The sequence below is a fragment of the Pygocentrus nattereri genome, chromosome 19, assembly GCF_015220715.1.
Source record: "Pygocentrus nattereri isolate fPygNat1 chromosome 19, fPygNat1.pri, whole genome shotgun sequence".
Classification (NCBI taxonomy): Eukaryota; Metazoa; Chordata; class Actinopteri; order Characiformes; family Serrasalmidae; genus Pygocentrus; species Pygocentrus nattereri.
The window spans coordinates 19,246,208-19,270,548 of record NC_051229.1 but is presented as its reverse complement, the minus strand read 5'-3'; the positions used below and the strand labels follow the sequence as shown (position 1 = coordinate 19,270,548).

Below are 24,341 nucleotides of genomic sequence, written 5' to 3'. Positions count from 1 at the left end.
ATAGTTTGATGATTGACTGTATTGCTAATACACAGCACCAGACAAAAGTTTGGACACACCTGAAGTATGTTTCTCCATCTTATGCTTAAATGCGTAAGTGTTTAATTTGATGTCTAAATTTATTTATTAAAGCTGCACTATGTAAGTTTTGGGGATTTGGAGACCTCTCTGGTGGAAATGTATAATGGCACGCAATGTGTAGAAGAGCATTTTGTAATGTGGGTTGTGCTTCAGACCTCTTGCCTGAGCAGATGAATCAGATGTTTGTGAGCATGCTGAAAGATTTTTCAAAGAGAACTCAGTCAAAACTTGGTGAAGGATGTGTCTTCCAAGTAAATAAATTATCTACTATTATTATCATGTTCATCAATATAATGTTGATTTTGCTTTTGAGACCTAAACATGGAGCCAGATCTTTTTGAGTCTACGCGTGTGATGTTAATATGTAAAGATGTATTACGTAGTCCGAGAAACACATGCTGAATCGATCCTGATGCCTCTTATTAATTACGTGACTTTTAAATGACTATTTCAGAATTTATAGGGTGACTCGTAGCATATTTTAGCATGTTATTTCTCCACTACTTTCAATTTTTAACAAAAATGTTACATAGTGCAGCTTTAAAAAAAAACATTTTACATTTTTCTTATATTTTACAATTATTTCTGAGATCCAGCATTAGTGGGTGGAGCTCAGCTGCAATAGGCTGAATAGGCAGATGAGTGACAGGACAAAACAACATAAAGGTGAGGTGCTGGGCCACCACAAGCCACCAGAACAGCGTCAGTGCACCTTCGTATAGATTCCACAAGCGTCTGGAACTGTATTGAGAAATGGAATATCATTCTTCCAAAAAATACTCCCTAAATTGTTTTGATGATGGTGCTTGAGAGTGCTCTCACGATGGTTCCCAACCCTTGCTCTAGGGTACCCCTTGCCCCTCACATGTTTTCCTGCTCTAAAACAGCTACTTCAACTCAGGTAGGGATTTGTGTGTTGGGATCAGGGAATACCATAAAATGTGCAGGACAGGGGTTCCTCCAGAACCAGGGTGGGGAACCATTGCTCCAACACATCAGTCCAAAATCTCCCAAGATCCAATGACTGCTAAAGCCACAGTGTATGATTTACATTATTTTCATACTTGTCAAACTATTCAGTGACCACTCATGCCTTGTGGATAGGGGACCTTTTTAAGCTGGGCAAGACCACTCCCATCAGGACAGAAATGGTATATCACACTATAAAAGAGATCATCCTATAATATCCTATAATATCCTTTTTTAGAACATTAACATTCTTAGTCACCTGAGTAAACAGTTGCTCTTCTGTTCATACTGCTACACAAACATCAGTCACAGAATGTGTATTTTTGACTACAATTTCCAACCAAGTTTCTTGATGTCTGTCCCATAGATCTAAATACAGATGTCATTTTAGTCACTGTTTCTACTTAAACACTAGACAGTTGAGCAGTCTATGCGACTGACCCTGCCATCAATTCTCCAGTGATAAACCCTCTTTCAAAGTCACTTATTTCATTTCCTCTTGTCATCTTGATCACTGGGTCACTTGCATTGGTGTAAATTTGAAAATGACCATATTAAAAAAAAAACTTTAAAAAATGTTTCATATTAGATTAGAGCTAGCTGGTTGCCGTGAAGACCAGCTAGCGGGCCCAGCGAAGGTGAGGTGATGATTTACCCCCGAAAACATGGCAGAAAAAAGAAAGAAAACATCATTTTCACAGTGAATGGGGGGAAGAGTTCTTTTTTACAACTGTGAAAGTTTCCTGCGTGTCTCATTTGCGGAGCGACTGTGGCGACGGCAAAGCGGCACAATGTGGAGAGACATTTTAGCATGTGTCACACAAGCTACCATGCTAACTACCCACCGGGGAGCGCATTACGAATGGAAAAAGCACACAAGTTAAAGGCAGCTTTGTGCAAACAGCAGTCTTTTTTTTTTTTTACAAGACCGGTGAAAAACTCCCAAAAAGCAACCAAAGCCTCATTTAGAGCTACACATCTCTTGACTAAGAAAAAGAAGGCCTTTTCAGACAGGGAGGTTCTCAAAGAAGCAATGATGATAATTGCAAAAACTGTGCTTAAAGACGAGAAATATGGAACCGATGTAATCTCCACTCTCTCCGATGTCCAACTGAGGGCAACTACAATGGTTAGCAGAGTGTCGGCTATGTCCGAAGTGCAGGTGGTTTAGCATCCAGTGTGACGAGTCCGTGCATAATACTTGCAGAGATTTACAGAAATAAAGTGTTACATATTGATATTTATCTGTTTCCTAACTTGTTAAATCATTGTTGATAATTATTGTGAGAAATCATCAACATGATCAGTGACTTCACATAGATGAATATCATTAATTATTAATAATAACATATAATTAAAGGTAAATTGAGCAAATTTGTTATTTTAGAAGTGTGTATCAAACTGGTAGCCCTTCACATTAATCAGTACCCAAGAAGTAGCTCTCAGTTTCAAAAAGGTTGGTGACCCCTGCTCTAAACAATCCAGAGAGCATGGTAGGTAATTGTATAGAGCAATATACCTGACTGGAGGTTTATTCAGTTTTTTGCTTTAATTTGTTACCCATTTGTATGTATATGCTTTTCATGACATAATAAAAACAAAGAAAAAAGTATCCCAGGTGGCTCCTCATGAGGATGCCAAGTATGAAGTTGCATCAAAGCAACAGGGGGCTACTTTGAAGTATCTAAAATAGCAGATTAGTACAGTCATGACTCTACATGTGTTATTTGATAGTTTTGATGTCTTCGCTATTACTTTAAAAAATCAAGTACTGTAGCCTGACACATGTTTACAGTTTATGTTTGAAACCAGCCTTCACATCTTTTTTGCATCTACATATTTATATTTGATGGCTTAATTTGCTTCACCAAACACAATGATCTATTCCACAAATGAATGTCAGTTTGGGCTGATGATTACAGTGTAAAAATTAGAGTGCTGCATTCAAGAGAAACCTGAATTAGCATGAACGCCACACACTGAGCGGACATGGCTGTAATTTAACTGTAGTTAGTTTAGCTATTATTCTAATTCTAGTTAGTTAAATCTGCCTTCATGGTTTCATTCATGACATTCATGTTATCTCCAAATAATAGGTGTAAAATATGTGGCTATATAGCTATATCTATATACTGTATATCTACAGGTGTATAAAGCCAAGCACCTAGGCATGCAGCCTGCTTCTACAAACATTTGTGAAAGAATTGGTCGCTCTCAGGAGCTCAGTGAATTCCAGCATGGGACCATGATAGGATGCCACGTGTGCAACAATTCCAGTCGTGAAATTTCCTCGCTACTAAATATTCCACAGTCAACTGTCAATGGTATTATAACAAAGTGGAAGCGATTGGGAATGACAGCAACTCAGCCACAAAGTGGTAGGCCACGTAAAACAACAGAGTGGGATCAGCAGATGCTGAGGCGCATAGTAGGCAGAGGTCATCAACTTTCTGCAGAGTCAATCACTACAGACCTCCAAACTTCATATGACCTTCAGATTAGCTCAAGAACAGCATAGAGAGTTTCATGGAATGATTGTCCATGGCTGAGCAGCTGCATCCAAGCCTTACATCACCAAGCTCAATGCAATGCATCGAATGCATTGGTGTAAACCGCCGCCACTGGACTCTAGAGCAGTGAAGACGTGTTCTCTGGAGTGAAGAATCACGCTTTCGATGGTTTGGCGGTTGCCAGGAGAATGGTACTTATCTGACTGCATTATGCCAAGTGTAAACTTTGGTGGAGGGGGGATTATAGTGTGGGCTTGTTTTTCAGGAGTTGGGCTTCCAGTGAAAGAAACTCTTAATACTTCAACAGGCCAAGAGATTTTGGACAATTTTCTGCTCCCAACTTTTTGAAGGAACAGTTTGGGGATGGCCCCTTCCTGTTCCAATATGACTGCACACCAATGCACAAAGCAAGGTCCATAAAGACATGGATGAGTGAGTGCAGAAGAACTGGTATGCACAGAGTCCTGACCTCAACCTGGTCGGACACCTTTGGGATGAATTAGAGCGGAGACTGAGAGCCAGGCCTTCTCGTCCAACATCAGTGTCTGACCTCACAAATGCGCTTCTGGAAGAATAGTAAACATTTCCATAAACACACTCCTAAATCTTGTGGAAAGCCTTCACAGAAGAGTTATCTTCTAGCTGTTATAGCTACAAAGGGTGGGTCGACATCATATTATGCCCTATGGATTAAGAATGGGATGTCACTCAAGTTCATACGCATGGGAAGGCAGACGAGTGAATACTTTTGGCAATATCATGTATCTATATCTCTGTCTGTATATCTATCTATCTATCTATATATATATATATATATATATATATATATATATATATATATGACACACACACACACACACATAAAAAAAGTAAAGTATGTTTTTTCCTTCTCCTGTAATGTTACCATTTTGGAGCTACGGGATTTTGTTCCAACAGCAACAACATGTACACATATATATAGGAACAGTGCTAATGCCCTAGGCACATAATTTGAGTAACATCTCTGCTCTAAAATATGAAGATACATAAAAATAAGTCAACTTTTCTGCATAGATGTGTCCAAACTTATTAACTGTGTTGTAATGAGATGCTTCAGCCATCTTTAATGGCTGTTTAAAAAAGATGCAACTCTTTTAAGTGTTAAAAAACCCACTGATAGCTTTTTGGATGTGTTTGGATGTGTTTTCATAGGTGATTAATATCATATTATGTTTCTAATAGGTCCTGCTATGTGTCTTTTGTCGTTTATTATTTTACTCCATTTTCTGTCCTTGACTCTCTTACAGTTCTTTCATTGGGGCCCACATTAAGTAATGAACTAAACACATGGCTATGTACACGATCTCCTCTGTCCCACTGATGAAGACTGTGCACTAACACACTTTATACTCTCTCTTCTTCCTCTACCTGTTCTTGCTGCCCATCACCTGTCTGTCCTGTGATAACGGACTGTCAGGATGAAGTGTGTGTATCGTTGCTGCATGCTAACGGCAGGGGGCTGTGCTGAAAGCAAGAGTGCGGCCTTCTAACTTCTAACTACAGCTGCTTGCTCTGTGCACCATGATTTCACATCTAATGCGCTTCTTTAATCGTAAAGGAGCAGCTCCTGGGAGACTGTAATGCTAATGCTGGCCCTCATTAGAAACTCTGAATGAGGTTATAATGAGTTCAGAACATAAATTCGTGACTGCTTGGCAAGTGCTATGCTGCATCTGTATCGCGTCAGTGTTTCCAGTGGGATCTATTGGCTCAGTGAAGATATCACCTCATTATTTCTGCTGTTATCAGTAGTCATTTGGGTGTTCTATTCAGGGGCGAATACATAAATTCCATATTGTCATATTTTCAGTGGAAAACTTCATAGTACTCCCTCAGAAATCAGATCTCAATGAGACCTTGGTCTCATTAGGAGCATCATATATTACCCATCTTTTGAAATGTGACATTTTCAAAAGGACATAATGAGTAAAAAGTGCATGCAGGTTGAAAATCTACCCATTATATTTTTAACTCAAAACAGATGCATCATGCACATGAGATTTCATACAAATAATTCAGATTTCAATTCAATGTAAATAATTTCTCTCTTTGAAGGCAATTAGCTGTCAGACTCTCATGTTTTTGTCAGTCAGTAATACAGCATCAGCCACTACAGTATGTGTTAGAGGCAGGTTAACTGCTGGGATGTGCAGAGGGAACAGTCTAGACTCTGGCTCACTTTAGTGGGTCAGAGGAAGTGTGTTTTTGCATAACAGCTGACGAGCATTTTAGCAGACGATTATGCATCGTGTATTAGATTTTGGCATCCTTCAGATGAAACCAAAAGCCTGAAGAAAAGCAGACAGAGAGAGACCAAACAAGAGCGAGAGGTGTTAGTGTAACAGAGATGGGGAAACTCAGCTCCCTCTGCTCTACAGAATTATAGAGAATTCTCCAGTAGCAGAACATGAGATTTGAGGAATTATTTCAATTGGGTTTCCCCAGCTCCGCCCACAAATCCATTCTTTTGCTGTTGCTAAGTTGGACAAGCTTTACAAGACGTTGACAAAAATCTAATTCACTTTAATGTGATATTAGCAACAGCTCTGTTTTTCCCAAAATACATGCATTTTGAGTGTGTCTGACTTTTTGAGTGTGCCAGCTAACATCTCTGGAGAATTTCTAATGAATTGATTTCTAATGAGAATTTCTTCGTTCAGCGAGGCAGCAGTAAGTAAATTTCACAGTATGGCAACCTGAATAGTTCATGCATCACAGTAAAAGCATTCGTCTCTGAGAATTTCAAACATTTAAAAATAACATCAAAAGTAAATTAGGCTATGTAATGCTAAAAAAAATCACCACCGATCTGTACCAAAATTGTGAGACCTTTCACATGTAACAAAATAAAAATGGAATGGAAATTAATAGCACCCTTTAAATGTAGCTATTTTGTCAAAAACTTGAGTATGCTACAGCTTTCATCAGCCTGAATGGGATTTTCACAGCTTTCTGTAAAGCTTTTCCAACCTAGCAACAGTTGCTATGAAATTGCAATCTATCTGGAGAGCTCAACTGTACAGCTTATACAGCTTTGGATGTTCTACATTCTGTGTGGTTAAATATTCCATTATCTTGAGGTATGTTCCTTGTCTTTATGGCTGTGAAGGTGTCCTGTCTAATTGTGTGAATGTGTCTCCTTCATGAAGGACCTCCCGCGGTCACCAGTGGCCCCACCCCTGGACTCCTGCTTCCTGAGACCGGCCCGTCCCGCCAACCGCAGGCCCCCGTCACGCTGGGCCGCACGATCCCCTTCCTCCTCCCCCAAACACAAAGAACGCACAGTAAGGTTCCGCTTCCCTTCGCCCTCCAGACCCACTCAAACCATCCCAGAGATGGAGGAGCCCAGTCAGGAACTACCTCAGCCCCCCGCCTGAGGACCTCCTGCACCAGCCAAGACCACATCCTCTGTTCCCCTCCTCTTCTCTTCTGCACTCTCAAAACAGATGTGTTAAACACAGTCACTTGTTATTGTGGACCCCTTCGGTCCAGCCAATTTTAATCTAATCTCTATTCACAGCATCATTAGCAAACGATCAGTTACCACAGATAATAATTTAAAATCTGAACAGAAGAGCAGAAGATTTGTTGACACAGTTATAATGCAAGTCACTGGGCAGGTACTGAACCAATTCTGTTATAAATGTGTTCCAAGTTAACAGGTTTTCTGTTCTAAGTATAGCCATCAAAATGATTGTCTATGGTAATTTACCATATGCTACAGATGCAATAGACAGAGATTAGGTGGAAAAATGCTGGTGTATTCCTTTAAGGAACACAACATATTGTGTTCATTTTAACACAGATCTTTGGTCATGTTATCTGACACAATGTGTCAAGCTTGTGTTATAATAGACCTCTGAAGTTATTCTGTAGTCTGCATCATGCCCATATTAGGAACTCCATGTCTAAGCTTGTTGTCTCTATGGTAAAAATCAATGACATTTTTGAAAACCACTGCCACTACGCCCTACCATGAGCCTGTTTATTTTTCTGGATCCTCTGGATTACGAGGTCACTAAGGAGCCAGAATATTGCTACATGCAGTCTAACACTGTTGAATACAGATCGTAAGAGAGGCAACCTCAACAAAATACGCCATACAAACCAGTAAGGTTTATCAAATGTGGTAGTCCGGCTGTTTGGGAAGTGGCAGCCTACTGTTTGAGTAGCTGGTATTATTATCCCTTACAGAAAATTTCCTGTGAAGTGTGCAAAAACCATGTGTTTACAACATGTAATTATAACAGTATGTGTGATCACGTTTTACATGTGATGACACATGTCCAAAAACCTCATATGTTTAATCACAAGTAAAATTCATGTGTTTTTTCTGTGAGGGATATAATAGCGTTGAAGTTTAATATTAGGCTTCCTTTCATGTGACGTCACTTCAGTGTACAGTGTTCGCTTGCCTGTAGCATGAATGTAGCAATATTTCTATTTCCCTTGCATTTCTCTCTCATTTCCCTCATATATTTGACACCTTAACGGCTCTGTGATACAAAGGATCCAGTGCCATTCCGCGGAAACATGTACACAGGACAAAATGTATCAGGTTTGGAATATTTGGACAGCAGCGATTTTCAAAAACGATCATTTTTCCCATAGAGGAAACCTGCTTAGGTCCTAATATGGGCTTGACAGCAACTACAGAATGACTCATGATATCAGAGGTCTGTCACACAGTCTGTAGTCTTGTGGTCTGATACAAAATGTGTAAAAATATTGACAGCACATGAAATAATGCTCAAGAACACATCATTTTTGAGAGTGTACTCTTCTCTTCTCCTCATCTTCTGCTTCCCTCTCTATTTCTCCTCTCGTGCCATCACTCTTTCCCGTTCCAGCCTGACCACACAAACACCACCAGTGTTGAAGTGTTGGAACCTTCCAGCCCTTCTAAAAGCCTTCCAGAACCCGGAGGAGAAAGGCAGAGTTCCACCAGCACCAGCCAATCAGAGGAGGACGTCGTTCTAAAACTGTCTGTGAGAATTCAAGGACCTGAAATGTACCTGAAGCAAAATAACATAAACTAATTCCATCAGAGGTGCCTAAAACTCACTTGATTTCTCAATGGTCCCATATACGTGTGTCTAATGTATATGTATGCAATACATACAGATTTATATGTGTCAGTCATATTACAAACTACGTATTTTTTTGATGTTCTGGGGGGAAAAAAAATCAGTAGTAATAAGATTTGTCTCTACTGCATAAACGTTTACATGTGTTGTTGGCTTATTTCTTTGTCTTTTTTGCATACACCTCATTTGTTATTTTATGTCCCGTGTACATACTTGATAAAGGTTATTTTCTTATTTTGAATGTACCATTTTTTGTTTCTCCTACTCTTCAAAGCTTAAATATGTTTGAGGGACAAAAAGATTCTGTTTTATTTATTTTGTACACCAAGAAACAGAGTTAAGAAAGGAGAAAAGAAAACCGAGTTTCACTGAGTCAGGGATACACGAAACATGATGTCAACCACACTGATGTATTTATTACTCAAAACGTAAAGCTGAATGTTTAATGCAAACACAATAGGAAGGTAAACGGATTATACTTATGCATATTTTGGAAGGCAATTGTGCAAATATCATATTTGATCTGCATGCCTTTTGAACCCTAGCACTTTAGTGCATGATCTCAAACGCTGTTGTATCTTGTGCTATCTCTATAATGTAAGCCGGCCCTACACACACACACACCCACCCACACCTATTCACAGTGTGTGATGGGGCTCGCTTGATCTGTAATTTTGTTGTCACCAAATTTGCATTGACCCAAGTTAGAACACTTTTTAAGTCGATTATTGTACCTACTACCCTGTCTTTGTATAGCTGTTATTATCGAATCAAAATGTTTTCTTTTCTTTGAAGGAAAATAATGGGATTGTAAAAAAAATGAATGTTTTAAATGAAATTCGTGTCTAAAGTCTAATAAAATAGAGTCTGTTTAATTGGTAATAAAATGAATGTGTATTTACAGAATACATTGATTGAATGGTCTGGTTTTGTGACATTATCTTGCATATAGTAGCTACTTTCCCAAAATTTGTAGCTGTTACAATTTAGGTACTTTTCCAGAAAGAATAGTGGCTACTTTTTAGCCTCTTTCAAAGTATGATTGTCAGAATGTTTGTGAATCTCCACCTGGTACACCAAACAAACACAACTGATAGTGTGAACAAGACACTGTATTTAATCCTGTGCCAGAAAGAAACATACAACTTGTCACTACCAGGCAGGGAGAAGACAAGTGCGGATAGATTCATCATGCATTTTTTAAGATGAAAACGATCTGTTTTTTGGGAGTGCTGTCTTTTGTATTATGACCAATCAAAATCATTGTGCTGAATGTGTGAGGTATGGTAGAATGAACCAATCCCAAGCTCTATATTATTTTAGCAGCTTTGGAACTGGTGCTATCTGCCATTGCCTCAAGCATTCACTTCTTTATTACTGTGACAGTGTTGAGTATTCCGGTGTAGCAAACATAGTTGATGCATTAAGCCCCTCAGACAGGGGGCTCCTGAGATAAATGAACCAAATAATAATTCATTTTCAACCATAGCTCCATAAGAAGTATACATTATACATTCAAAGAGCGTGATAGAATGTAAACTGCTTAACTGTTTCATAGAGTACACCTGACTGGAATTATAGGCACAATTGTTGTTTCTCGACTCATTTAAGCAGGTTTTTTACTTTGATAAGTTACCCTGTTTGTGTATTACATTGCAAGAGCACAGTGGGTGGTGAACAAATCTGTAAGTGCAAAAAAAAAAAAAAAAAATCAGAAACAGCATGTGCCTCAATCTGATCAAAACTTTCATAGAAATGTGTCCAGAGAGAGAAAAAAAATGTGTGTGTGTGTGTGCATGTGTGTGTGGGCTTAAGGCACTAGATTACAGGAGGTCAATAGGGACTACACACACACGTACACACATGGGTCAGCTTAAGGAGATTGTCACGCTCTCTTTATCTCTCCCAAATCCTCTTGCATCATCGGCATGCCATGTTGTCTTTAGCTGGAGTTCCAGCCCTGAAAAAATGATGCACTGAATGTACTTTATTCAAATATGTATGTTGTTTACATCAATATGTTATATGACATCAACACAGTTCTAGTCAGCAGTAAGTAAAGAGTGTTGATTTGGAAATCATGGGCACATTTGAACCAAGTAAACTGAATGCATTCTTTTCAGTGTACAGTACATAACAGGTCACCTGGGATACTGATGATATACAGTGCCTTTTCCCTTAACTAGGCCAATTAAAGAATCAGTTCTAAATCACTAAGATGTAACCTGGACATAAGTCTTTCAGAACAGTTGTAGAGAAGCTTACTAAGTTAAATTGTTCATAGTCGTGCTGACAGGAACTAAAGAGTTTAAGGCCTCTAAAAGTTTCCTCACTGATTTACAAATAAATGGTTGTAAATCTGCCACCTCTTGTCTGAGACCTTGGTTTACGAAAAGGTTCTTTTTAAAATCTGTTCATAGCAGAGAGGTACGTGCAGGGCAAGTTTTTTAAATACATTTTTTGTTCAAGAAAAGCCAGCTGCCCTTTACAATGTGCCCTTTTCATGATGAATGGAGCAATAAAAACAGTCCAAAATGACTTGGAAAACATGTTTTTCCAATAACTTGAAACCAAAGGTGAGATTTTTCCATTCTCATGTAAAGTTAAACCAATTTTGGAGATGCAAGATTTTGTTACAACAGTGACAATATGTTAAATGAAAACTCAAGAGATGTGTTTAGGTTCAGTGATTATTTTTGATGGTATATAAAATGGCTATATTTGTGTTGTAGACAGCGTGACCTCTGGTTCCTATCAGTACCGCAAAGGAAACCTAAGCCTGTAACTTTCTCTACAATGACACAATTCATGTCAAATTACTTTTTTTCCCATTTGCCAAATTTTTTGAAAAATCGATGGGATTCCTCTCTTTTTATAATTTGTGTGTCCAATGACGTTCTGTTGATTTTCTAAGTAAAAAAGTCCACCCATGCTCTACAGATGTGTTAGGCAAGTCTGTCCGACCTTAAATGGGAATTAATCATTTAAATCATTCAAAGTAGTGTGCCTTTCTAATGAAATTAATTTACCAATCAAAATTGTTCACCATTAATACTATAGTACTTAAGTACTAGGTACCAGACGTCATTCTGTGTACACTTCATATATCATATTCACTTCATATTTTATTTGCTATCCAAAATGAACGGTGACCTTATATGTGTCTTGTAAGTTTTATATGTCACGCTAAAATGGTAAAATAGTGCTAAACTGAAAAGAAAAAAAAAATTCTTTGGGTACTATTTTTTTCCTTACAACGCCCTGCATGTACCCCTCCGCTCTCAGTGCGACGTGGAGAACGGTCTGACTGCAGAGCGGCTGAGCCTCAGGGTTGCACGCCTGCAGAAACGGGGGTCAAAATCAGAGAAGTGAGTGGAATCAATTAGTTGTTATTAGCCGTTAGCTTAGAGCAGACTGTCTAACGTGGGGCACGCAAAAAAATAGAAAATACAAAATTCTACCCCACAAACTGGTAAGCGGAGTAGCAAGTAGTTCGTTGTTGACACCAGCACTCACCATTCGCCCTGAGTTGCTCTGCGTCGGCTGGTTCTCTCGGGTTCTCTCTCCCCTTTAAACCGCTGTTATTGTTTTGTGTTTTATGGTTCAAACTGATATGGAGCTTCATTTTGGAAACAGACCTCATTAAAGTTAAAAAAAACAGGTAAGAAAACCGTAAAAATAGTGTAAACAAAAGCTTCGGCTGGCGTTAGCCGCGCTGAACCGCTGTAGTTATAGTCTAGTAACAACAAACACGTTAGCGCGCGCGCGTTGATCTCAGTTGCGGTTTTGAGAGGAAACCTGGAACTAGTGCTGGAGTAAACGTCAATGCTAAAAATACGTTTTATACCAAAACTTTATGACAAAACTATCGCAAAACAATGTCTTAGGTATCAAGCCACGCATTTATAACCATTTGTGAAATAACTCAAAGGGATGTAGTTTTCAGAGCCTTTAACCGCGTCGGACGTCTGGTTCGTAGTGCTATAATGGTGAAAACGTACTCTGTAAAGGCGCATTTCACACCTAACCACTCTGACTTTGTTCACATCTAAACCAATGATTACGTGATTTTGTGTGAAAATCTGTGGAGTTTCCCTTTATGCATGTGTGAATGCAGGTTATGAGTAGCGGAACAATTTGAGCTATTTGGGTGCTTGTTAGCAAAGTTAGCCTCGTAGCTCCTCGCTCTACACATGTCTTGGCTGACCCACTAAATATGTGCTTTTTATTATTTGTGAAACTTTTCTAAAACAAACAACTTAATTAACTTATAAAATTTGGCAGTCACTCTGTAACGGCTACCTCAAATCCTCAAGGCCCTGTTCTACCGAGCTGACCTTCCACTTCACCATCTTGTAGCCCGTATTACCGGATTAAATGTGATATTTCGGCCGTTTTTTACACTGCGTGGTCTGTAACTGACGCTGCACATCATAATGGAGGGGGGGGGGGGCTTCCTTAGAGGCCCAGGAAATGGCAGGTAAATAATTAATGTGGCGCTCAAAGTCAGGGAGGGAGACGCTGATGGTGGAGACCAGAGAGTGGGACAGTAGGGTAATGACAGCACACTGGAGAGGAGAGTGAGCAAGTGAATTATTTAGACCATAGAGAGAGAGACAGAGAGAGACCAGTTCATTGCTGAAAGGAATTCATGGCCCTGTTGAGATTTAATCTCTAAGTCTAAATGAGAGAGAACAGAGAGTCATATCTTATATCAAGGATCTGCAGTGAAACCTGATCAGTGCTCTGTTAATGGAACATTTTTCCTTTGTTGGTGTTCTTTCAGAAAATAGAGCTTTGATGCTAAAAATGCTGGCACAGATTTAAAAATCATGGATTAGAGAAACTTGAATTTGTGCAAAATCTAAAGCAATTTCATTGGATGTTGTTTCACCGTGTAGCTTTTGCATAGATGATGCACACCAGTCCACCTAACTGTAGTTCTCCTGCTACACACACAGCATTGTCTTCATACAACATAACCTTTTCTAAAATCTGTGCATTTGTTTATCTTCTACTTTTCTTATTCTTTTTTCTTATTTATATGCTACACTAGGATACGCAAGGTGGCTAAATAGGCATAAACTGAAAAGTGACAAAAGTCTTTGTCTTAAATGTGACAATCATGACAGTCAGTATGCTGCAAATTATGCTAACATTGTCTAAGTAACTTAGATAAACTTCCTGTCGACATTTCTTACTGTCCAGCTGCTTGGATGTCTCCTCATCCTCCCTAACTAGCTTTTTCATACCTTGTTTTTCTGCAGTATATGCCGCTGTCTATCTTCACACGATTCACATGTGAAAACCATGTTACTGGTTTTTTACCAGTAACTGGTAAATTACTGGCCCACCGGGAATTGAGAGGTAGAGAGAGATTGAGGTAAGGTGGATGTGGTTACTCTGCGGCTGGCTGGTTTATTGATGCTCTCTTCACAGGCCCAGCTGTTAGATGGCCAGTGGTCTATATCATCACAATACATTGATTTGAAAGCTCAGAGCACACAAGGAGCTGAGGGGCAAATCAATGAATTGATTATTCACAATCACTGTCTCTGAGTTCAGTTTAGTGAATATAAATGCAATTTGGTTGCATGTACATGAATAAAAATGATTATCATATTGTCACTGCCCAAAAACACCATCTGTCTCCAAAATGATAACTTTACAAGAGAAGGCCATTAACTTTTAAAGTGGACTAATGTAAAGAGATTTTATTCCAAGTGACTTTGCACCATTTCTATTGGTCCATTCATCAGTCATGAATTGTTCATGCAATGTGAAGGGAATTTGCTGTGTTTAAATGTATGTAGAAATGTAGAAAAATAAAAATTGAAAAAAAATGGAGAAACATGGTTTTGTTACATTTGAAACAGTTGCTAAAAATCAATTTGAATGTTGCATTTAAACTATGTATTTATTATAGTAATAGTCATATTCATTAGTAAGGAAACAAAAGGGTTATATTCCCAAGCGAAAATTTTCTAGTGGGGATTTTCCTCCTCTGTAGTTACTAGATACAGCCACGTGAGCTCTCCCATTGGTTAGGTTGGTTCAAGTTCTAAATAAAGCTGTGTTATGAGCACGAACTTCTACAGATGTCACTGAGTGAGAATGTGAGTGCTAGTCTGACCAGTGCATTTCGTTCAGATGTTAGCAATGGAAAACAATGGCAGCAGCTCTTTGCTAAAGGACTCTTACTAAAATCTCTGTGAAACTGCTATAAGCTAAAATATGTTACCCTCTGGGGCATTTTCTCGATTTTTGCGTATCTTTTTTAAATTCACCTTTGAAGGCACTTGCATTTAACAGGTATGCATGACATTTCACGTGTCTCCGATGTGGACTGAATGAAGAGTTTAGGGTTTTCTGGGGTGGTGGGTCAGTCTGTAGTGATTTCCTGAGTGTCTTTCAGCCCCTCTTTGTAGCCTCATAACTCTGGATGTGAGTAACGGATGATAAGATGGAATGCAAAGGGCGACTCTACAGATTCAGAATGTTTGAACCGTATTTCTGCAGTATATTATCATAACGATAGAGAATTATTATCGTAACAATATCAAATTTGATGAGTTTAGTTGAGTTTGTGGACCCCAGAGGTTTATTGTCTTTTACAAGCTTCAAATATTACTGTGTAATCTAGAACGCCCAAAAAATATTAGCTCCCAACAGTCACGATGCAAAACTGATAAAAACTAATATCCCGGATACCTTAAATTTCAAAGTCATGATAACTCAAGGCAGATAAGGTGAAAAAAGGTCTGTGAATAGATAAGTACTGTCTAATATTTATTTAGTTTGTATTGTCTTGAAATATTTATTAAAACATCTAAAATTACCTTATGACATCTAGTTTATAGCTTGTAAAAGTTTATGGTATTATATAAATATAGAATTAATTTGTATGTAAAACTAGGATTGTTGCAACAAATGATTCCAAACTTTTGAACAGTAGTACCTACAAATATAGTTATACCCTGTAGTGTAGCGGTCATCACGTTCGCCTAACACGCAAAAGGTCCCCGGTTCGAAACCGGGCAGAATTAAGTGATACTTTTTTGATCCCACAACCGGGGAAATTCCACCTCCGCATTTAACCCATCTGTGAAGTGAAACACCGCATACACACTAGTGAACACACACACCTGGGGGCAGTGAGCACACACTTGCCCAGAGCAGTGGGCAGCCCTATCCACGGCGCCCAGGGAGCAGTTGGGGGTTAGGTGTCTTGCTCAAGGACAGCTCAGTCATGGATTGTCGGCCCTGGGGATCGAACCGGCAACCTTCTGGTCACAGGGCCAGATCCCTAACCTCCAGCCCACGACTGCCCCAAAGTCTAAATTCATGGTGCAGCTGTTTTTCGGTCATGATACGGGAGCATCTTACAAGAAGTGCCGTTGTTTTGGGAGGGGGGTGCACCGACGCAACTTCACTATCCAAGCTGGAGACGCTTCTGAATTGGGACAGGAGAGCCTTATGCAGGCTTGCATGACGTATTGTACAGGAGGACCGGCCAGAGGGCTGCATTGTTCCATTGCTTGGTTTCATTTTCTCACTGCGCATGTCCTGCAACGGCATCTTCCTCGTTAGCATAGTGGCCTGTCATGCGGAAGACCGGGGTTCGATTCCTCAACGGGGAGGCTTTGCCATTTTTTCAAAGCGATCACCTAGCTGAGGAAGGTGTCAAAAGTTTCCTGAAAGCGGTGAGTTCCTCGTATTGGCCGCTCACTCGCTTTTGCCTTTTAGAGGATCTGCAGAGTACATACAGTTTGCTCCATTTGTCGCAGCCCTCTCAGAAATGTTGAAACACGGTAGCGAAGAAATCATGATACTTTGCCATGACTGTCGCAATGACTTTAGCCTCATCTGTTCATTGCGCACCTATGAAGCACAAAGCTTTGGGCTTTGTCAGCGATTACCTGGCTGACACTGAGTGCTACGTTTAGCATAAATAATACCCACTAAATACACAACACTAACTATATACGGCTCTGTCCAGGCAGCAGTGTCCTGTGAGCAGTGCTCTTTAACCAGTGCTGCGCTGAGAACGATCCACTTCCCAGTTACTATCCATACTCTTTGTGTTTCCTGCCTGCTGCTTTAGAGGAGCTGCTGACATTGCAGAGTACACCAGCTGTCTCTCCATTAATGGCACGAAGGCATCACAGTCCTCTGCACCGGCTCCACACCTCCCTCACCCGCACACACATTCTGCCACTGTTCGCACTGCACTCCCTTTAACTCAAACAGGCTGCTACCAAAGCCACTCTTGGAAATTACCACATAATTCAAGACCAAAATTAAGACCGCTGGGATCGTAAGATGAAAATTTAATAGCCTGATGGCACATGATGTGCAGCTGATATTGTAAAGTGAATTAGGCCATGACCTAATCTCATCCTCCAGGAAAATCTGAACAGAAGTTTGACTTATTTAAGTGTCCACTAGAGGCTTCATCAATCACAGCATTTTGTCCAATACTAGCAGAAAGAAATTAGATTGACCTCAACATTCCTGTTTGATTTAAGTGCAGACTCTGCAGTAAAGGTGTCTTTTTTTTATGCTTGATGCTTTAATGAATAATGCAGCATTGTAGACAGGTGGGTTTAACTGCTGTAGTGTGGACAAGACTACACACGCATGTGCTGCCTTCCCCAGGGACATCTCTACATGCCGAAGGTTACCAAAATGTGTCACTTTATTCAGTTTTGTTCCTATTTTACAATTATGGTAAATATGACGTGCTGCAAAGCTTAGTAATTTAGGTAGGACCTGCCATGCTCATGTAGTACATCATCGCTTTTGGGGCAAAATCTTGTATGGCTATTTTTGTTATTTTTTTACAGCATTGCCAAATGTCCTTTACAATGTGTTGAATAGAATACAGTAGATCAATAAAAAATGCTCCAAAATGACATGGAAAAAAATCTTATTCCATTAGTTTCTTAAAGGTCTGAGAATAGAGATCTGAGTGATTAAGCTTAGTGTTGTCAATTAAAAGAACTTAATATCACAGTTCAGTAAAATTTGTAATTGTAGTACACTATCTTTAATTTGACTATGAAATTGTAATTGTAATAATCAATTGTGTGAGGAAGAAAAAAATTGTCACACTTTTTTCTGAGGCCATTTCACTTGAGGCAATTTTGTCCAGTGACGTTTGTCAGAAGCTTTGGCTCTTTAGGCCTTTTTCTCATGCCATTTTGTCTGAGGCTGTTTTGTCCAATGCTGTTGTCTCAAGCCATTTCGCCTGAGCCCATTTTGTACAAATCCTCTTTATCCAAAGCCATTTTGTCAGGAGTGTTTCACCTAAGGCTCTTTGGTCCAAGGCTGTTTTGTCTGAGGCTGCTTGGTCAGAGGCTTTTTCATTTAAGGCCATTTCTCCTGAGGCTGTTTTATCTAACACTATTTTGTTAAAGGCTTTTTTGCCGAAGGCTTTTTAGCCTAATTCCTTTTTGTATGCATCTGTTTTGTTCAGTTCCTTTGTACAAGAGCCAAGATATGGTGGCTGAGAGTCCCACCCGAGGATCATAGTTGCGAGCCTCATGTTGGAAATCCTGTGATCTAAGGAGACATGCCACCCATAAGACACAGGTGGACTCGAGTGCAGAGCAGTAGAAGCTCGAGAGCATGAAAAAAAGAGAGAAATCACCAGGTTGCCTGTGTTCGAGTGATGAAATCCAGGGAGATGTAGGACCAGGTTGAAGATAGTATGGGAAGGGGATGAAGCAAGTCTGCAGGTTGTCTTCCAGGCTTCTTTTTCTGTGCACATACCTGGCAAGCCACTACATAGGCACTTGCATCCTTCTTCATCCTAGGCCACCAGAAGCATCTCCTCCATCCTAGGCCACCAGAAGCATCTTGAGTGTGTAAGTTACCCCCTGATGGCACATAAAATGGGATGTGTGCCCACACTTGTGAACTTAAGTTTAGAAGGATGACAGAACAGACTGCCGAACTAGGGTTCTCCCTCTGGATCTGGATTAGTTCAAAGTGCCCCCTGAATGGCGGTCCCCTGCCCCCAGTGCAATGGGGCAACAATCTGAGGAATAATGGACTCTGGTCAGTGGGTGGCACATCTCACTGTCTGAAGCATGCATTGGCTGATACAATAGCACAAAATCAAATTGACCAAAAAACTTGGCCTGGCCAGTTGAATGTAGGCCTTGTGTTCTTGTGATCCTTCTAGACCAGAAAGGGATGCTTAGTGCCCTCCAGTCAGTGCCTCCACCCCTCCAGTGCCAGTTTCACCACAGGAGCTTTTCAAGCTCTTTTTTGTGAGGGCCATCAGTGGGGCAGCCAATGTACTGAAGTTCTGGATGAACCAGCGAAAGAAATTAGTGAATCCCAGAAAGCTTTCTGTGGAGCAGAAGGAAATGAGATGTGGCCAGACATAAACCAAATGTTCATCTACTTAATGGCTGTAAATGAGAATGTTGTCAAGGTAGATGAACATGTAGTGGTTCAGAGCCTCATGCAGTACCTCATTAATGAAGTTCTGGAAAACTGGGGGGTATTCATAGGCCTTTTGCAGTGCCTTGAATACTGAGGTCATTAATAGCAAGGGGTAGTGGTCTTTGTTGGTAATTTGATTGAGGCCCCTGTAATCAATGCAGGGTCTAAGGCTGTCATCCATCTTTACCACAAAGAAAAACCCACCCCAGCAGGTGTGGTAGGATGCCTGGATGAAGCCCAAGGCCAGTGCCGTGTTAACTAAAGACCTCCTTTGGATCATGGTAGTGGGGATGTTTCACCTGAGGCTGTTTTGTCCAAGGCTGTTCCACCTAAAGATGTCCTTCCTGAGGCTGTTTCAGCTGAGGCTGATTTGTCTGAGCCTGTTTTGTTCAAGACCAAATTGCGTGAAGCTGTTATATCCAAGGCACTTTCGCCTAATACAGTTTTGTCTGAGGCCATTTTGTCCAAAGTTGTTTAATATGAGGCTGTTTTATCCAGTTCCTTTGTAAAAGAGCTGAGACATGGCATTGTTTTTTTCCCCAAACCTGAAGCTGTTTGCACTGAGGAATAGTCATTTTGTCTATTGTCTGAAACCTGACACTGCTGTCTGAAGATTTCCTAAAATGTACATCATAAGAGATGCTGTAGTAGAGGAACATGCTTGATTTTTACGCTCAGGCTTTTGGAACCGGTTGCTCATGTTGCAGTAAAACATACACACATGGTGAAAGAGCTTCTCTTGTAGGCAACATAATGCAGCCACATGCACTGAGATGTATGTTGTCATGCCAACGTCACAAAAAAGGCCAGATTTTCATGCACATGGAGGAAATTTAGACTGGAATGGTGCCATTTCTGCCTCTAGAGCTCCAAAACTTGTTGCTTTTCTATAAAATCCACTTTGTCTCTCTACTGAGAGTCAAACTTTCCAGTAATGAGTCACTTGGGCCGGGTCCATCTGGAGGCGTGCATATATGTGTGCTTAAAAACACCAAGGTAACCTCTAAAAAGCTGCCTGTCTGATGTTTTTCTTTGCTAAAATAAGACTCTGCTATTGTGTCACACAGGAAAGATGAAACATCTCATAAGGCAGTGGTGTGTATGGAAACCAGCACAGTGGGCTGACATTTTCCCCACAGCACACACATTCTCTGACGCTGAAATAACATTACGCAGAGTGGGGCTGGAAAAGAACATTTCTTTAACAGCACACATGGCATCAGTCAGGCCGAGCCAGGGGCAGGGTATACACTCTAAACCCAAAGAGTCAGGAGAACAATAGCCACAAGGATAAATGTCTGGATGCAGTCTTGCTTGTTTCTCTCTCATTTCTGATCATTTAGGGACCCAAAATGACATCTTACTCAGGGGCCTCCACCCAGCCCAGTCATATAAGAATGAATGGAAGAAGGAGAAAAATTTAATGTGTAATAAAGGGTATGATTAACACAATAAAGCTGATGTGAAAAAGAAAGTCAAGTTCCTGCATTATCATTAGGTTAGCACTCATATAAATTTGATTTTTGATTTGATATTTTATATGTATAGCGCTTTACAATGGATATTGTCACAAAGCAGCTTCACAGAATTCCATAAGAGCAAGCCAGGGGCGACAGTGGCAAAGAAAAACTCCCTCAGAGCTGAGGAAGAAGAGGCGGAGGCAGGGCGAGGGAATTAGTTTTTATTCTTTCTTTTTGTACATAAAACAGGGAATGTGAACATTTCCAGAGTGTGGCTAATGACTCTGGCAGATCTGACTAGGACAGCTTAGCTAAAAGGAGAGAACCAGAAGGACACACAGACACGAGAGCACTCTGAAACATTTTGGCATCCCTCCGCTCCACCGTCCACAAACCTGAGTGACTGTGTGCGAGCAGCGGGACGACAGCACCAGCGTCTCAGTTTACTATAATTCCCTGTGTCCATGGACCCCTGGACACATTACCTACTAAAAGCTAAACTGAACAAGTGAGTTTTCAGTTCCTAGTTTTAAAGATTGAAACTGTGTCTGAGTCCCGAACATTTTCTGGAAGATCATTCCAGAGTTTGGGGTCTTTGAAGGAAAAAGCTCTTCCCCCAGCTGCAGCCTTATGAATTCTAGGAACTATTAATAAGCCAGCACTCTGGGATCTGAGTAGTCATGATGGCTCGTAATAGGAAATAAGATCTTGCAGGTACTCAGGAGCGAGCCCATGTATGGCTTTATATGTCAATAAAAGAATTTTATAATCAATATGGAATTTAACAGGCAGCCAATGAAGTGATGCTAGCACTGGGCTGATATGATCAAATTTTCTAGTGATTTTAATTTTAAGTGAGGACCCTGGCTGCAGCATTTTGGACTAGTTGAAGTTTGCTTAGATTCCTGCTCGTACATCCTGACAGTAGTGCATTACAGTAGTCTAGCCTAGAAGTAATAAAGGCATGTACTAGTGTTTCTGCATCACGCAGGGATAGGGCATTTCTTATCTTGGCAGGGTTGCAGAAATGTAGAAAAGCTGTCCTAGTGATGCTGCCTGTGTGTTGATCGAATGATAAATCTGAATTAAATATGACACCAAGATTTTTTGCTGCTGAGCCAGTGTAACTGGAAAGTCAGCGAGATTTAAAATTAAATCTGGTCATTTATTTCTTTGCCAATTTTGGACCCAGAAGGAGAACCTCTGTTTTGTTATTGTTTAGTAGGAGGAAGTTCCGTAACATCCAGCATTTCACGTCTTTTACACGGTCCTCTATTATCTTTAATCTGTATTTGTCATCAGGTTTGGCTGATATGTACAGTTGCGTATCGTCTGCATAACAATGAAAGTTAATGCCATGGTTACTTATAACTGTGCCTAATGGTAACATGTATAGCGTAAATAATAATGGTCCTAAAATAGAGCCTTGCGGAATTCCAAATCTTACTTTTGAATAATTGGAAGATAAATTGTTTACACTGATGAACTGATAACGTTCTGTTAGGTAAGACTGGAACCATGATAGGGCTGTCCCTGTGATTCCAACCGTGTATTCTAACCTTTCTAGGAGAATATTGTGGTCTATTGTATCGAAAGCTGTGCTGAGGTCAAGTAGCACTAGCGGGGATCCGTAGCCTTGATCAGAGGCAAGAAGAAGATCATTACTTATCTTAACTAGAGTCTCAGTGCTGTGATGTGATCCAGATTGGAATTTTTCATATATATGGTTCTTCTTTAGATATGAACTAAGTTGTTGGGCCACAGCTTTTTCTAAGATCTTGGATAAATGGCAAGTTAGAAATAGGCCTGTAATTAGACAATACGCTAACATGAAGATTTGGTTTCTTGATCAGGGGTTTGATAACTGCTAGTTTAAAAGCTTTGGGTACATGGCCCAGACTAAGGGACAAGTTTACTATAGTTAAAAGAGGGTTTATAGTAACTGGCAGTACTTCTTTGAGTAATTTTGAGGGAATTGCGTCGAGTGTGTAGGTAGTGCAATTTGCAGAGGAGATAGGTAGATAGGTGGGAGTGGGTAAAAAATTTCCAGCATTTTTTCTACAACTGTGTTTTGTTTTATATCAGCCAAGTCACATGACAGCCAAGTTGGAAAATAGAGATTCCACTGACAAAATCCCTGCATCATTACACCACTAAGATGCAAACAAAGTCATTGGGAAGGTTTTGGTGTGAAATGCTCTATTCTAGAGACACTAGCTGAGTTAGGAAGGAACCAGACGTCTGAAGTCATGCCTCTAAAAGCTACATCATGAGAAGGTTATTACGTGAAATAGCTATAAATAGCTCAGATACCTGGTACATTGTTTTATGACAGATTTGACATAAGGTTTTAACCCATTTTTTAAAATTCATTCATGGTGGAGATATACATTCAGAGTGTAAAAAGGTAAAATAGTGCAAAAAAAAAACATTTTTGGCTGTACCATTTTTTTAGCATTATAGTAATAGTCAATAAGGGGATAGGATAGTAAATAAAATGGCTATGTATTGTAGACATCACAACTCCTGGTTCCCTTCATCAGAAATCAAGAGTCAGCAAAATTCTCTGCATGAAATAATTTCACACCAAACCAGTTTTTAGTAGATTAATTTGGTCTAGCTCAATTTGATATGTAAAATACATGCTGATTTCAGATGTTCATGTTGAAAAACCTTGCAGTGTCATACTAGGCTGTCATGCCATCAGCCCATATTTGCTGTGGAGTGAAGGAATTTGTTGAAATGTGGAATTGTTGTGTGTTGTTTTTTTTTTTTTTTTTTAAAGGAGGCCTCTGCGACATCTGAATAAGGTAGAAACCTCTCCCTTGTACATCTACATACTGGTCACTTTATGTGCATTGCAGCCTTTATTACATCTGTTGATGCACAGTTTGTCATCTACCCTCTACCTCAATAATCATTGGTCAGTTTATCCATAGATTAAATAGGCCTACACAAAGTGTCGATGCAGGACTATATAAATGATGTAATGGCAATGAATATGAGAAGCACCATTGGCTTCCTATGCTTTGCTGCGTTGGCCAGCACAGACATGTTCAAACAGTTTGAGTGGCAGAAGATCAAGAGTGAAAACGTTGGCCATGATATGTCACAAATTTTAGTGCATAACTAAAATATACCCCAAAACTGATGATTGATGAATGGTTAGAGGACACAAACTGTGCATCAACAGGTGTGATCTTTATTTGGTGCTACAAGGTAGATGCTTCTGAAAGTGGTCAGCAAGGGTATTGTGTTACTGTTCCATTCACCATTTGAAGATTCACTCACTCTGTCTGCCTGTCTCTCACTCTGTCTGAATTGAATGCCAAATCCTCACATATTTCTTAGTATGAACATAAAATACAGCAGTAACTTTATTGCCAGCTTTGTATCGCTCATGTTACTATTCAGCCTAGTATATATGCTTGGTGCCTTTGAGAATGAAATAAATTGTCTTCTCTAGTCTTTTCCTTTTTGTGTTGTAAAACTGTCTTTGGTCTTCAGACAAACGTTCTCTACTTTTATTGTTTTGTTCTGAGCTTGTAGGGACCCATTCACTAATACATCTTAGGTTCAGCCCTCTTATTCAAAGCTCTAGCTGGATTCCCTGGTTGACTTTTGAGCTGATGCAATGCAATTAGCTGATCTCATTTGCGTGAACGAGTCTCCATGCTTATCTTGTTGCCCAGTCCTTCTGTTTTCTACCCGCCAAATTGACCGGGATGTCCCACTAAAGC

General features: G+C 40.0%; 1 protein-coding gene across 4 annotated transcripts in view; it reads left to right on the top strand.

Annotated features, from left to right (window-relative positions):
• LOC108442432 (microtubule cross-linking factor 1) overlaps positions 1 to 9,594 on the top strand; it is a 117,258-nt gene extending 107,664 nt beyond the window's left edge. For 2 of the 4 annotated variants that reach the window (XM_017722459.2, XM_037530834.1), the window contains one exon: positions 6,749 to 9,594. In XM_017722459.2, the coding sequence (XP_017577948.2) occupies positions 6,749 to 6,976 (228 nt within the window). In that variant the 3' untranslated portion in view covers positions 6,977 to 9,594. The remainder of the gene's footprint in view (positions 1 to 6,748) is intronic. The other 2 variants (XR_005129055.1, XM_037530835.1) reach the window with 2 other exon arrangements.
• Positions 9,595 to 24,341: the final 14,747 nt, after the last annotated feature.